At 40.5% G+C, this 15,572-nt stretch overlaps 1 protein-coding gene across 1 annotated transcript; it reads left to right on the forward strand.

Moving 5' to 3' along the window:
• Positions 1-3,260: 3,260 nt before the first annotated feature.
• Positions 3,261-4,856, forward strand: UREF (urease accessory protein F). The gene has a single exon (XM_087671475.1). It carries the CDS (start codon positions 3,425-3,427, stop codon positions 4,220-4,222), a length of 798 nt encoding a protein of 265 aa, XP_087527601.1. The 5' UTR covers positions 3,261-3,424; the 3' UTR covers positions 4,223-4,856.
• The last annotated feature ends 10,716 nt before the right edge of the window (positions 4,857-15,572 follow it).

Genomic DNA, 15,572 nt, shown 5'->3' on the forward strand with positions numbered 1-15,572 from the left:
AATTCACGCTGAGGACATCTTGATGCGCCGATTTAAAAACGATGGATTGAGTAAGCTTTTTAAGCTTACTATTAAGCTTTTTAAACTATCAAATAAGCTTTTAAGCTTTTGGGCTATGGAGTTACTGTCAAACTCTTGAGAAGAAAACGACTTGTAGAAGGAGCTTTCCTTGTGGTCCTCCGCTTCCCCAAGCCGGTCCTTCGCAATCAGAGGCTGTAGACAGAGGTTCTTGACCGCCAGGAATCCACCCGTATCGACCGTTTGCGATGAGACTGACTGTAGAGCTCGATCGTTCCAGGAGCTCTGCCTTCGCACAAGATGGATAGCGATTGGAAGCTCTCGATCTCAACTTCGCCTTGATACCACTGGTGCACAGATCGGATGATGTATGCTCGCGTAGTGAACGCCGGAAGGTCCCCAAGAACAAAAGAACTCTACTTTTGGCACAAAACTCAAGGTAGAAAGCATGCACGACATGAACAAGAGACCAATTGGGTGCAATCTCCCCCCATGCCTTGTGTGAGCGCTCCACAAAGCATGTATTTTATGTATTAATTATCTTCAAGCTTAAATAATATCCCAAATTACAAAATAGCACGCTTTTGGCTTTTGAGTTTGCTTTAGCACAAAATAGAAATAAAGCTAATGGGCGGGTGCCCAAAGAGTAAGGCATACCCAATATAATGTCCAAATACAAATATCATAATCGTGCACCCATGCGCATACAAAATAATAAATAAATATCCAACGCCTTAATAAATAGGTGCGACAAAATATAGGCGCCATGCCTAAGGTATGCACCCATCAAAATATAAGTGATAACTCGAATACACGCTATCCTCCAATGCTTTCCTCCGCCACTGCTGCTATCTCTACACATCAACTGAAGCATTCACAATCGTTAGTAAAATAATATAATTAAACCGATAAAAGTGAATACCTAGCAGTCTTCAGCTACATAAATAAATCATCTGGTTAGAAATCAATCCTAACCTTAATTTATCACGAGTGCGCACTCTAAACTCATAAACGATTATTAATTTAATATGTATTTTGTGGAATCACCCGCTATGGAATCACCCATGTACACACTAAATTAATGAAACGTGCGAAAAGGATAGGCGTCCCCATCAACTTCTCGCACAAAGAATCCACTTTGTGTATGAGCCCCGATCAACAAAGTTTACGGAATCCACCGTAAAACCTCACGGAATCCACCGTGAAATATGCCTCCTGGCATCAATTTCGTCTTCTATTTCACGATGATACTTTGGATATTTGTTTCAAGTACTTTGAAGATTTCTTTTATCTAGTAAGAAGCTTTTCATGAAACTTAAGCATATTTTATTAAGCTTCATGTGTCTAAAATATGTGTTATAGCATGTAGGTATATGTCTGATGTGTTCTAGGGTTATGGAGCACATAATTGAGTAATGTCTAATGCTTTATTGGGTCAATAACCATGAAAAAAATAATAAATTGTGTTGCTCACATCAAAGTCATCACTTTGTAATTTCAACGTCCATAAATAGAGATACACAAATAATGCTATAACGTGTGTATGTGTGTGTGCGCATGTAGCTAGAGAGAGAGAGAGAGAGAGAGAGAGAGAGAGAGAGAGAGAGAGAGAGAGAGAGAGAGAGAGAGAGAGAGAGAGAGAGAGAGAGGAGGGAGGGAGTGTTCACATATGCTTTGATGAACAATCTCAATAAATAGCTTAATCACATTCCTAACATTTCATACATATGGCACAAAGTGCCTCATACTTTATGGACTCAGACACGATTTCTTCTTTTTTGAAGAGCTTTGCAAGCTTGTAAACCGTGCAACGCGTGGTTAGTGGGTCAGGCCTACAATGCTAGCCACACCAACTAGTATAATGTAATCTACACAATAGTATATTTGGTGATGACGGAGTGAGTTCTTTTGGGGGGGAGGGGGCTTATTCAAAATGCAAGGTTAGTTCAGGTCAATACATTTGTGTGGTTCATGTAGAACCTTAGTCTCAAAGGATGGCAGGAGTGGAATCAAGTGGGCTACCCTTTGGGAGCCTAAAAGGTGTAACACTTACCTATTTAATGGTACTAAATTAATTATCATTTAAGAGTGTATGCATTGAGCAATCACCTTGATTTTCTCTCATGGGACCTTGCCATATAAATTCAAATTGAATTGTCTTCAATTCCGAATGTTGATGCATGCACTTATTGAGATCCTAGAAAGATGTAACCCTTGCCTATTTATTGGTAGTGAATTAATCATGATTTAAGAGTGTCTATACATTGACCAATCTCTTTCATTTTTCTCTCATGACACCCTACCACATAGATCTTACTAAAATTTCTTATTTTCCTAGTGTATCATTATTGACACACTAGCACATAGATCAATACTAAATTTTCTTGAACTCCTTATGTTAATGCATGCTACTTCAAAGGTTTTGGTAGTACTTCAATTGATTTCAACTCTTAGAAAAGACATATGTTATACGTATCATTGTTGATAATGGTGTCATGATGGCATCATGTGTACCATACACAACAGCTACCATACATAGCTGCTAGGCTACACACATCACATGAACAGCCAAGTAGTCTATGCTAATGTCCCACTAGAACTTCTTAGTGTTGGACTACTAGCTTGTGCGGTACTTCATGAAGCAATACACTTCGTACTTGTGGACATGTTTGCCTAGAGGGTGTTCTAATGCTTGGAGTGGCAATTTGGCATTGAGACATTGACCCACCAAAAGTGGTATGTTGTGACATCAAGCTATGGCTAGCAACTATCACACATTGGCTATGACACACTACTAGATTATGTTCTTAATTATGTTTTTGAAGGCAATACTTGGAGTTGTTTAAACTTATCAATGATAGTGCGATGTTTTGTAATTATTTGCCCTTTCGTTGAGGATACCATTGTTGTTTAATACAAACATGTTAATTCCAAACCCGAAGACATTTGGTCAAAACGGCGTTAAAGGTGGAGGCTTTTTTTTAAAAGTTATGAAAGTGTCTTGTGACGTGTAGTTGCTGCTTTTAGAGCATAGGTGTTTACATTTTATTGCGTTTACCATTTATTTATAGCTTGGTTAGCACAGAGGACTAATAAGAATACGATACGTAGAGCGTTGAGCCAGTCCAATACTCGCGATGAGGAAAGAGAATCTAGTGGGAAGTCGCGCTAGCTATGAATCGTATCGTGTATGATTTCAGTGGATGCACACGTCTTCTATAGATAATGATAGGAGTAACGTAAGTATGAAAGAGGAAAGGTGAACGTGTTTGGAAAGGTCTTTGAACGAGGTCAGAGCTCCGCCGTCCGGACTCGCGAAGACGAGACGAGGTCACGAAGGCACAGAAGGGCGCAGAGGAGAGAGACAGAGAGAGAGATCAGAGCTCTGCCATCCGGACTCGCGAGGATGAGACGAAGTCACGAAGGCAGGACACGAGAGAGAGAGAGCGATCAGATGGGCGATGCAGTCTTAGACTCGTCGTCATCGTCGGGAGGTGATCTGTTATCGTGGAGCCTGTGGCAAGTGGTAGATTCCGTTCTGCCGACGGGGGGCTTCGCGCACTCGGCGGGCTTGGAGGCCGCAATCCAGGCCGGCTGCGTCCGCGATTCCCTCTCCCTCGAGCACTTCGCCATATCCTCCATCCACAACGCAGCAGCCCTCCTCCTGCCCTTCGTCTACCAGGCAGCCGTAGCCGGCCGCACCAGCCCTACCTGCACCTCCTCCTCCCTCCTCCACCTCTGGACCCCTCTCGACTCCTCCCTCCACGCCTCCCTCTCCAATAGCGTCGCCCGCTCCGCCTCCGCCAGCCAGGGCTCCGCCCTCCTCCGCGCCGCCGCCTCCGTCTTCCCCGAACTCCCGCCCCTCGCCGAGCTCCGCGCCCTCGCCCGCACCCACCATCGCATCCACACCCACCACGCCCCCGTCTTTGGGTTCGTCTGCGGTCTCCTCGGCCTCGACGCTGTGACCGCTCAGAGAGCCTTCCTGTTCATCAACCTCCGCGACCTGCTCTCCGCGGCCACCCGCCTCAACATCGTCGGCCCCCTCGAGGCCGCCCAAATGCAGCACCGCCTGGCGGCGCGGTCGGAGCCCCTCTTGCGCACGTATGCCAATCGCCCCATTCACGATGCCCATCAGACGGCACCTGTCATAGATGTCGTGCAAGGCCTGCATCATCATCTGTTCAGTCGCCTGTTCCGATCTTGATAGTGATTACCTTAGTTTTTTGAACTATTCGATCGTCTGGTTAGTCTTGATGACCATAAACACAGATCTCTGAGGTATGGCGTCTGCTTTACCTGAGATCCAAGGATGGATTTTCTGGATGAGTTTTACTGGAAACCAGAGCAGATGCGACGGATGGTTTCATAACATAACTCGTCACTGTCAGCTGTGGAAGCCAAACCATCTGGACATCATTAACTCCGTCTCTCTTCATCCTGTGTAAGGCTGATTTACTCATATATGGTTACGAATCAGGTAAGATTGTACCCAAATTTGTTAACCCGATATTCTTTGGAGTTTCGTGGGTTCCTAAACACAATACATCAAATCTGCAAGAGCATCAAACCACAGCATTATGTTGGGTGAATACAGCACATTCTCATTGTAGTCCACACATCGAGATTCAAAGTCGTCACACATCGAGATTCAAAGTAGGGCGGTCATACATATTGGGCAAGTCATTCAAATCTGGGGCTTCTTTCCTTTGGGCATCACTTCTACTACGAGGGAGGTGAAGTGTGCAACAAACATTGTAACAAACGATCATCTAGGAATCACTTGGGTGTTCTTCCTTTTACCAAGGCCTTATGCCTCCATAATACAACTATTCTCTTTTGCTCTCAAAACTCTCTTGCAAGCTATTCTCTTTCTAGCAAAGTGTCTATTTGTGAACTAAGGTGGTTGGATTTTTCTGTGGGGGATCACAATGCCAAACGTGGGTGCAACATGGAAAGTTGAGGAAAGTACTCTATTTGTTGGATTCACACTCTTAGTGTGTTACACTTGGTATTAGAACTCTTCTCTCGTGAAGGCATTCAGGCAAAAAAGTTTGGTGTGCTTCTGTTACATTAATAAGATAAATTACGGGAAATAGGTGCGAGGGATGACCGTCTGGGGGCCTTGGGCACCCGAACGGGGTTTAGGGGAGCCTAGAATTAAAGAGAGTCCAAGAATAGTAGGACTCACCAAGAGTTGATGGCCGCTGGCAATCGGATCACGATGGGGATTGCTAGCAATTATCTAGGCAAGGTTGGGAGGAGAAGCGTATCTTGTGCCTCTGTCTAGAATCGCTTTGAGTTTGTATTCATCTCGGTCCATCATATCATTATCACATTGAATCGCCCATCGTAACTCACAACACTAGTATCAGAGCAAGCGTTGGATCCTCCTTCCTTTAGAGCAAGTGTCGGATCCTCCTTCCTTCAGAGCCGTCGTGTCCTCCTTCCTTCAAAGCTGTCGAGTCCCGCTTCCGTTTGTTTTCGCGTGAAGCTTTCTTTCCGGCGCCCACATGACACGTCATACGAAATCTGCGTGAAGTTGTTACCTGACACGTCACCCGTCATCCAACGTGAAGACGGTGCCCCACACGCTTTACGCTCATATTTTTGACATGATTTACTTCATGAGGTGCAACCAATTAAAAAAAGCACTATACCGTCTGGCGTCTCGGTGACTAGCTCCGACTACAGGTTGCTGTCTACCGTCTGGCGTCTCTGTGACCAGCTTCGACTATAGGTTACTGTCTAACGACTGCAGAATAGTTGTATGACAAGTACAGAGAACGAATTCAAGGAAGCTGTATAGATGGTTCACGTGACCATTAAGAAGGGCTATATTTAGCCCCCTCTTTACTAGGTGTTTCTGCCAATAAGCTTCATTTCCAGCGTGACCGACTCATTTTGGGAAAGACAAATTATCCCTCACTCTTCGGGGTTATTATTAAAAGCCAGCAACATTTGCCCTGTCACTATAACCAGGGAAGTACTTTACTTTGTATGCAAATTTCTTATATTTGCTTTCCAAATCCAGTGTATTAATGGAAGAGAAAGGGAAAGAGGGAGTAATTGAGGGTTCTAGTTCTTGGGACCACCCTATGGTAGATTCCCATGAAATGGAGATACAAGAAGAACAGTGGGAAGAATTTTTTGCCACATGAGAATAATTTTATGATCTAACTGCTCGTGTGCAAGCACAGGGGGTTCAAATGGAATTTTTAACTTAAACACTCACCGAAATAAAATCTCAATTAACTTTATTACTAGAAAGGGATAAAAATAAGATAGAAACCTCGGATATCCCATCTTCATCGAAAGATTTGGATGTGACTATGCAAGGTCCTAAGGAACCCCACCACAAGTTGAGGGATAATCCAGTTTTAAAAGATATGAAACCCCCTCAGTTTCACGGGGAGGAAAAAGATAGAAATAAAGACACTATCTTTAATTTTCTCCAAAAATGGGAAGATTTGCACAAACTTAAAAATACTCCACCACATCTCTAAGCGCTGGAGGCCAGTTTAACTTTGGGGCTGAAGGTATATAAATGGTGGCAAACTTTAAAGGAGGCAAATAAAATACATGAAACTTGGGCTCAATTTGAATCGGTCTTTTTGAAAGAATTCCTTCCTGAAAATGAAATGGAAAGAAATTGGGAAGATTGGGATTATGTCAGAAAAAAGGGAAGACCCCTACTGACATATCTCGAGGAATATAGTGAGATAATCCTCAAATTGGAAGGAATAGATGAATTTCAAAAGACAAGAGGATTCATAGGGGACTAGATAAGGCCTGTAAAAAGGAGTTCAGCTAAGATGCTTGAAGAGGCAATTAAATTTGCATTAATCAATGAAGATAGTACGTGTCCAGGTACACTCACTAGTCTCATTGATACGGAGTCCAAGACTAAGGAATTGGAAACCTCAAAATTTGTAGGCAAATTTAAAAGGAAAATGCCATTTTTTAAGAGCAAGAAACAACCTTTTGAAAATAAACAATATTTAAGGCCAAAGTTAAGTCCAGATGTTTTTGATAAGGCCAAAAAAGAAAAACTGTGTTTCAATTGCCTATCCCCTAACCATGTTGCTTGGAATTGCCTCAAAGGAAAAAGGGGGAAGATAAAGGAAAGGATAAGGACAAGGGCAAGGAAAAAGAAAAACGAATCCATGTAGTGCAGACTCTAGAATTAAAGGGACATGAAAAGTATAAATCTTTAGAGGTTTTGCACAAGGATGTACAACACAGGTGTTGTATGTCAACTTCTATGTGGCAGCCTACCTTTGGGCCACATGATTTAGTTAGAGTGCATGGATTGATAGCTAGTAAGAGGGTTAGAGTCATGATTGATGACTCTGCTATCCACAATTTCATAAATTATGCACTTGTCAAAAAATTGAAACTTCCCCAACAAAAGAGTGGGCATCAATATGTTGTTCATATGATGCAAGGTCAAGATAATAAAATATGGGATACAATGGTATCCAATTTGGAAATTGAGATCCAAGGATATAAAGATAAACTTGATTTCCAAATTATGAATATGGAAAGAGCCGATATTGCTTTAGGGAGGGAGTGGCTATGGGGATTGGAACCATCCTTAAAACGTAGTTATCATCATAATACACTGGAATTTGAAAGGGATGGTAAGACTTTTGTGATTCAAGGTGAAGACGAAGTATCTGATAATCCTTTGTTGTGTTCCACTGAGGTTCAGAAATTGATAAAGAAGGAAGCTTGTGAGGTATATATGTTATGGTCTCTTCCTGTACAAAACACTTTTATTTTCTGTAATATAAAGCAACAATTTTCTTATGTTTGTGAGTTGAATGTAAATAATGAATTAAGTGGTTCGTTAGATGAATTTAAAGATGTGTTTCCTTCTGATTTACCAAGTGGCCTTCCACCAGATAGGGGTGATATAAATCACCCAATTGAGATAAATAAGGATACACGCCCTATTTCTAAACCACCTTATAAGTTAAGTGAAACACAGCACCAAGAAGCTGAAAGACAAATTAAGGATTATCTTAATAAAGGGTTTATACAACCCAATAATTCACCTTGGGCTTCGCCAATTTTATTGGTAAAGAAAAAAGATGGTTCTATGCGACTTTGTGTTGATTATAGAGCACTTAATAAGATAACGGTGAAGAATGAATTTCCTATGCCCAGAATGGAAGATCTTTTTGATCAATTACAAGGGGAAAAATTATTCACAAAGATAGATTTAAGATCAGGCTATCACCAAGTAAGAACTAAGGCACAAGATGTTCCTAAGACAACATTTCGTACTAGATACGGCCATTATGATTTTTTGGTGATGCCTTTTGGCCTCACTAATGCACCAGCTACCTTTATGAAGCTGATGAATAGTGTGTTACGGACCTATCTAGGACATTTTGTAGTAGTCTTCTTGGATGATATCTTGATCTTTAGTAAATCAAGAGAAGAACATTTGGAACACTTACACAATTGGTATTCCAACTATTAAGAACACATTCCCTTTATGTGAAGAAAACTAAATGTGAATTCTTCGCACACAAGGTCAAATATTTGGGGCATATTATCTCGAAAGAGGGAATCAAGATGGATCCAGAAAAAGTAAGGGCAATTATTGAATGGCCATCTCCAAGGAACCTAGAAGAGATGCAGATCTTCCTAGGTTTATCTAGATTTTATCGTAGATTCATTCGAGATTATGCCAAAATAGCTGTTCCAATGACAGACCAACTTAAAGGGAAAGGGAAGAGCTTTAATTGGGGAACAAACCAAAATGAAAGTTTTCAAAAACTTAAGGTAACTATTGCTACAGCTCCATTACTATTAATTGTGGATTCCAATAAACCATTTGTGGTTGAAGCCGATGCCAGTGATAAGGTGATAGGCGCGGTCTTATTACAAGAAGGTCGACCAATTGCTTTTGAAAGCAAGAAATTAGACCGTGCAAAACAGAATTATTCTGTTTGTGAAAGGGAGCTGTATGCAATAGTACATGAAATGAAGAAATGGAGGCACTATCTGTACGGTGCCAAACTTTTGATCTTGTCGGATCATGAAAGCATTAAGTGGCTTAATGACCAACCGGATCTACAAGGGCGTAAAGCCAGATGGGCCGAGCTCCTCCAAGAGTTCGACTATGAGATAAGGTATAGAAAATGAAAGTATAATATAGTGGGTGATGCACTCAGCAGAATGCCCATCATAAATGAATTGAGTTTTACTCAGTTCACTTCCGATTTGCTTGAATCCTTAAAAGAGAAATGCCAGGTTGATCCAGCATATTCCAACATATGGGAAGCAATAGAAAATGGGGATCCAAATGGAAGGGCCTCCACTGAGGAAGGAATATCTGAGGATGTTCAACAAGGAAATGGAGCATTACGGGTTGCTCAAACCGGATTCAAGTGGAAGAATTTTACCATTGATAATGGTTATTTACTCTACAAGGATAGGGCATGTGTCCCGAAAGATAAAGAAATAAGGTGCCAGATACTCTTTGAGTGTCATGATACCCCTAGCGCGGGACATCCAGGAGTTAATAAGACTTATAGTCTTATTAAAAGGCAGTTCTATTGGCCTGGAATGAATAAGGACGTCCTTGACTATGTGGTCAAATGTAATAAATGCCAGGTTAATAAAGCTGAAAGATTGAAAATGGGAGGACTTCTCCATCCATTAGAGATTCCTTCAAGAAAATGGGAGAGTATCTCCATGGATTTTATTGTTGCATTACCCAGAACACAGAGGGGGCACGACTCTGTGTGGGTGATTGTGGATAGGTTAACCAAAATGGCTAGGTTTATTCCAACTTCAATGGATATTAAAACACCAGAATTGGCTAGATTGTTCATAGAGAACATATACCGATTGTATGACCTTCTGAAAAATATAGTTTCTGATCGAGATAGAAAATTTGATAGTCAATTTTGGCGTGTGGTATTTAGGAAGTTGGATACTAAACTTAGCATTACGGCGGACCACTCGCAAAACTGATGGGTAAACTGAAAGGGTTAACCAAATCCTTGAAGATATGCTCAGGGCATATGTAAGTAAAAGGAAAACTAATTGGGAAGAGTATTTACCGATAGCAGAGTTTGCATATAATAGTGACAAGCACTCTTTCATTGGATATAGTCCATTTTTGTTAATGTATGGGTTTCAACCCAGAGCTCCTCATGTAGTAGGACTGCATAAGGAAAAGCTTCAGGCAGCCAAGTATTTTTTGGAGGATATGAATAGTATACTAAAATCCGCTCAAGAAAATATTAAGAAAGCTCAAAATCGAGCTAGAGCTTATGCAGATCCTCACCGAAGAGACATCTCCTTTGAAGAAGGAGAATTGGTCTATCTTAAAGTGCCTGAACAAACTATAACCATGAAAACGGGACAATGTCCAAAGCTTTCACCCAAGTATTGTGGTCCTTTCACAATACTTAAAAAGGTGGGAGAACGGGTTTACAAGCTTCAACTACCTGTTGGTAGTAAAATACATCTAGTTTTTCATGTAAGCAAGCTAAGGAAGTAGCTGGGTGATTTGCATAATCTAATCTTAAATGATAACATTAAGGAGTTATTAGACGACCAATCTAATCCACATGAACCAGAAAGAATATTAAATATTCGTAACAGACGAACAAGGAATACTATTTATCAAGAATGTTTGGTCAAATGGAAAGAATGTTCAGAAGAAAGCTCAACATGGGAGCGAGTAAGCACCTTAAGGAAAAGGTTTCCCAATTTACAGTTAGACCTTCCAAGTATCATTTTCGAGGACGAAACCGATTCTTAAGGGGAAGGAAATGTTACATTAATAAGGTAAATTATGGGAAATGGGCGCGAGGGATGACCGTCCGGGGGCCTTGGGCACCCGAACGGGGTTTAGGGGAGCCTAGAATTAAAGATAGTCCAAGAATAGTAGGACTCACCAAGAGTTGACGGCTGGCAATCGGATCACAATGGGGGTTGCCAGAAATTATCTAGGCAAGGTTGGGAGGAGAAACGTATCTCGTGCCTCTGTCTTGAATCGCTCTGAGTTTGTATTCATCTCGGTCCATCGTATCATTATCACATTGAATCGCCCATCATAACTCACAACAGCTTCATTAACATGGATGGGTGCAACAAAAATGAAGGGAATATAGAAGATTGAGAGGAAATCTCCATAGCCCAAGGAGTGAGCCAAAGTAGACCTCCCAATGAGGAGAAATAAGGATATGCAATTGAGCTAGAAAATGAAGCAACAACAACACCTCAAGGTAAGGATGTGCCAAAAAACAACACGGACCTTATGGAGGCCATGTGGGATATGATGAAGGAATTACCAGCTACTATATTATTGAAACTTGTGGAAAAAGTTCATGGTGAGATAGACAATTAAGGAGACACAAGGTGCATAAGAAAATATAAAAAGGATCAGGATGGGTCATCATTTGATCGATTGCGGAAGTACAAGTCCCTAGTGCTAGAAAATACGAAGGAGAATGATATTCTATGAGTTTGAACATATGGATACATAAAGTGGATGTCTATATGAAGTTGCTTAAGGTATCAAGTAGAAGGAAAGGATAGGTGGCTACCCGATTTGCTAGAGGGCAATGCATCAAAATGATCAGTGTATGAAAAGGAATAGTATGGCTGAAAGTCGTCTTGGGACGCGAACTTTAAAGAAACATGAAGGATTGCTTGAGCCCAAGAATGACCTACACAAGGTTAGAGATGAATGGAAAGACGAGACCACAGGGAAAATGAGGGAGTATGCACAAAAATATTGGATGCTAATGTTGCAACTACCCAATATGGATAATACTACTAAGCTACATGGTTTTCTTTTTTTGAATACAAGCTTTGACTTGAAGGGAACTGGAAACAAAGGAGCAAGTAAGTGTATTAGAGACCATGATTATGGTGAACCGGCTAACTGACTATGAAGGCAGGCAGATTGGGGTAGGTTGAGGAACTCCACCCCAGTGAACTCATCATGGGAAAATAGGAAAAATCAAGGATCTTATTAAAGTAATGTGTCTCGAGCTAGTGGATGGAATAATAGATAGCCCCTCATATTAGAGTACAATGATGGCACGTCCTACAATGCAACATCGATAAAATAGTTTTGCTAGTTTTAGGACTCTGAGCTTTGGTGTAGGTTTGAGTAACGTAACTAGGGGAGCCTATGGATAAGGAAATAGATACAATCAAGGCAGAGGAAGACCTTTGACTTGTACTTTATGTGGGGGACTTTACTTTGCACGAGAATGCCTAAAGAGAGCAACTGCTTCAATGAGTAAATCAAGATGTGCTTATGCTCAAGTAGAGTTTGACATGCCTAAGTCAATAATGTAGATTACAAAAAGAAAAGAGGATGGTAAAGAATGGAATAATAAGGCTAAGGTAGGGGCTTCACTATAAAACCTTCTCTATTGGTGCCAACCATCCCAAGCATCTCCAATATGTTTGTGCATGCCACAGTTGGTGGTCAACATTAAGTGATGATGGTGTACATAGGCACACTCTCATAATTTCATGTCCCCATGGTAGTAGCTCACCTGGGCATATAGCCTATGAGAGCAGACAAATTGAAAGTGTTTTTTATACAAGGAAAACATAGGTATTGTGAATAGCTCATGAAGTATTACTGCATATTGGACATTAGCAAGCCAAAATTAAATCTCATAGTGATTCCAATGGATGATTTTGAAGGCATTCTGGGTATGAAATAGATGGATAATCATGTGCTATGGGCTTAAGATAGAATAATATCTACCTACAAACCCCATAGGTAATGGTGTGGGTATTGTACTTTCACATTAGAAACAAGGTGAGCAACATTATGCCACCTAGTAATGCCATAGGAGCCAATTCAGTGACGAAGAAAGGTGACACAATGCAAGGCCAGAAAAAGGGTTCAATTTAAGTATGTGAGAGCGGATTTTAAAGGCTATTTTTAAAGGAGAAAAGAGCCCAGGAGGTCATCAAATATGAAATTTTCATACAAAATGAAACAATTGCGGATTGATGAGTTGGAGTTTTCCTAGATGGAGGTCAATACCAGAAACCCAACACAAGTATTGGTTCGTCGATTCGAGTCCGTTTGACCCCCCATTTAATCCTCACAAGGTTTCACCTTATGAAGCAACTACATGATCCGAAAGCTGAAAAATGCGCCCCCACAATGACTAGCTTTATAGATTTCGGCATCACAAAGCCATTCATTCAGATGGATCTCAAATCCGAGTGTGTTTTCCCCCTCAAAAGTGAAAAAAACCACTTGGGAGAGAGTGTGAAGGCAAAAAACTTGAGCTAGTTTATGGTGCTCCCAAATCATCAAATTTTTATGATTTTTGTGATCGTCATCATTTGAGAAATCCTCTTGGTTGTAAGCTCCACCATTTCTTCACTTTTTATCACTCCATAAATCATAAAAAATGATGCATTATATAAGAAGATCTTATTTCAGTCTTTCTCTCTCCTCTCTCCTCTTGTGGAGTGTTCTTATGGATCAATATAAAAGAGAAGGGGATGGGATAAGATGGATGTTTTTGGTTAAATGATGATGTGGGAGTGGAAAGAAACATGAATTGGATCATCACCGACTATGGAAGTGCATCAGTAGGCCTCCAACGTCGAAGAACGTGCGTTATAATGAGCGATTTTATGAGAAAAATGTAGATTTTATCGTTTTATGATGAATTCTTGTTTGAAATGGTTAGTAATGATTGTATTTGATTGGTAGTTCTTTGTTTAATAAGTCATGTTGAAAGAATCATGAAAAAATCAATCATATAATAGTTGAATGTAAAACACGCAAAACCCAACACTAGGTGGTTTAAGGAAAAATATGCAGTTTTTTGGTTTTTGGTGTGCATTTTCCGTTCCTATGGAACAAAACATGCTAAAAATTTATATTTTGTAAGAGTAATCAGTCTACACCTGAAAATAAGTAATTATATGTAATTTTCTATAAATAAATAGAGAAAAAGTAAAATGAAAAAAATTAGGTTTTTTGTATCATAAAAATAAGAAAAAATAAGATTAATGTTTACATATGATAGAGCTGAAGTATGAGGTTTAGCCTCAATTCAACCCTATTTCTTTGTTAGAGTGAGTTTTTATTGCTTACAATAAGGAAAACTATATAAAAACCATGCCTCACATCTATCAACGCAAGAAAAAATTTAAACAGTAGGGAGTAGGGGGTTGTTGAGTGATTGAAGTATGTTAAATTTTGATGCTTCATGTTGCATATTATATAGGGTTCACGGTTGTTTAAAATTAAAAAGAGACTAGTAGCATGAGGAAGCTCGGTGCTAGCCCTAAATGAAGTACTATCGTAGCAAAAGAAAATCATGAAAAGAATTGTCTTCACACTTTCATGTTGCTGATTTTCAATGAATATTTGTTTGAGCATGATGGTCCTATACGTACTTGCATTGTTATACCACACGGTATTATATCTTGGATGCATAGCACCTGTTTGTATGAGTGATGACTGACGCTGAGAGTGTGAGGTATGTGAAGCCGTAGGGCTAGATATTTGGTTTCTTGGGGTTTATTTGGTGAGGTTTATATACTATCTCCAAGATTGTTAAATTGAAAGAGTGGCATCTTGGGGCCAATCCCCAAGGTGTACGAGAGCTGTAGTGGAGCTGCGATGATCAACTGAGGGGTGCTCCCTGTGTGTGTGCTATGTGGTGTATAACACTAGCATGTTTAGGAACTCCCTCTTAGGAGTGGGGAAAGAATCATTTTTTGCATTACAAAACCGTTTAAACGTAGAGTTCTTAGACGATCCTGGCTGCGAGACCATGTAGGGTGGTTTTAGGTAAGTAGTAGAGGCCCGTCGGCTAGTGCCTTAGAGCCAGTGTCGGGCCCATTTTAGGTCACGAAAAGTGGTGCATTTGGTGGGAGCTGCTAATAAAAGTGAAGGTTTTGGAATCTTGGCTATAAGGGACCCATTGTTTTTCTTAGTTTCTAATTGGGAGCTGCCTTGAAGTGGTGGATATTAAATGTAGACTGATTAATACTTTGGTTATCAGCAGGATGATTAATCCCATGAATCCCCATAACCCGAAATATACTTTGTCCATCGTAAATGGCTTAGTGGGATCTTTGGTGACTGCTTTATCCTTTTCCCTGAAAATGACACCATGCTTGAGTTTGGGCCACTATGGGGAAGTACCCATGGAGTGACTTTTGAGATTAATAGGCCATGGGAGTTAGAGGAAACATTAGAAAGCAAAAGTGCATCTAAGAGAGCATAGTCATCCACTAATAATGATGACTTTTTAGATGAAAAGATTGTGATAAAAATGGTTAATATGCACACAATAACACATGACTACGATCCGAGAATACATCCGATGCTAATGCCTAACCTAGTTGGGTACCGTAGTGCAATTGCTAAGATCCATAAAGTATTGGATGATGTCTATGTGTGTGGGAAACCATTGTTGGCAAGGAAGCTTCTATTGGGACATGTTCTAGGTTCTAGCAAAGCGGTGGCAGATGAGAATAGCCTTGCTAAAGTACCACTAGTCAATGATGGGGTAGATTCCCTATTG

Source organism: Lygodium microphyllum, chromosome 29 (assembly GCF_053477565.2).
Source record: "Lygodium microphyllum isolate KBCC chromosome 29, Lygodium_microphyllum_v1.1.10, whole genome shotgun sequence".
NCBI classification, from domain to species: domain Eukaryota; kingdom Viridiplantae; phylum Streptophyta; class Polypodiopsida; order Schizaeales; family Lygodiaceae; genus Lygodium; species Lygodium microphyllum.

What these genes read in the sequence shown, in the direction of transcription:
- UREF (XM_087671475.1), top strand. Translation starts at nt 3,425, where the DNA reads ATGAGACGAAGTCACGAAGGCAGGACACGAGAGAGAGAGAGCGATCAG.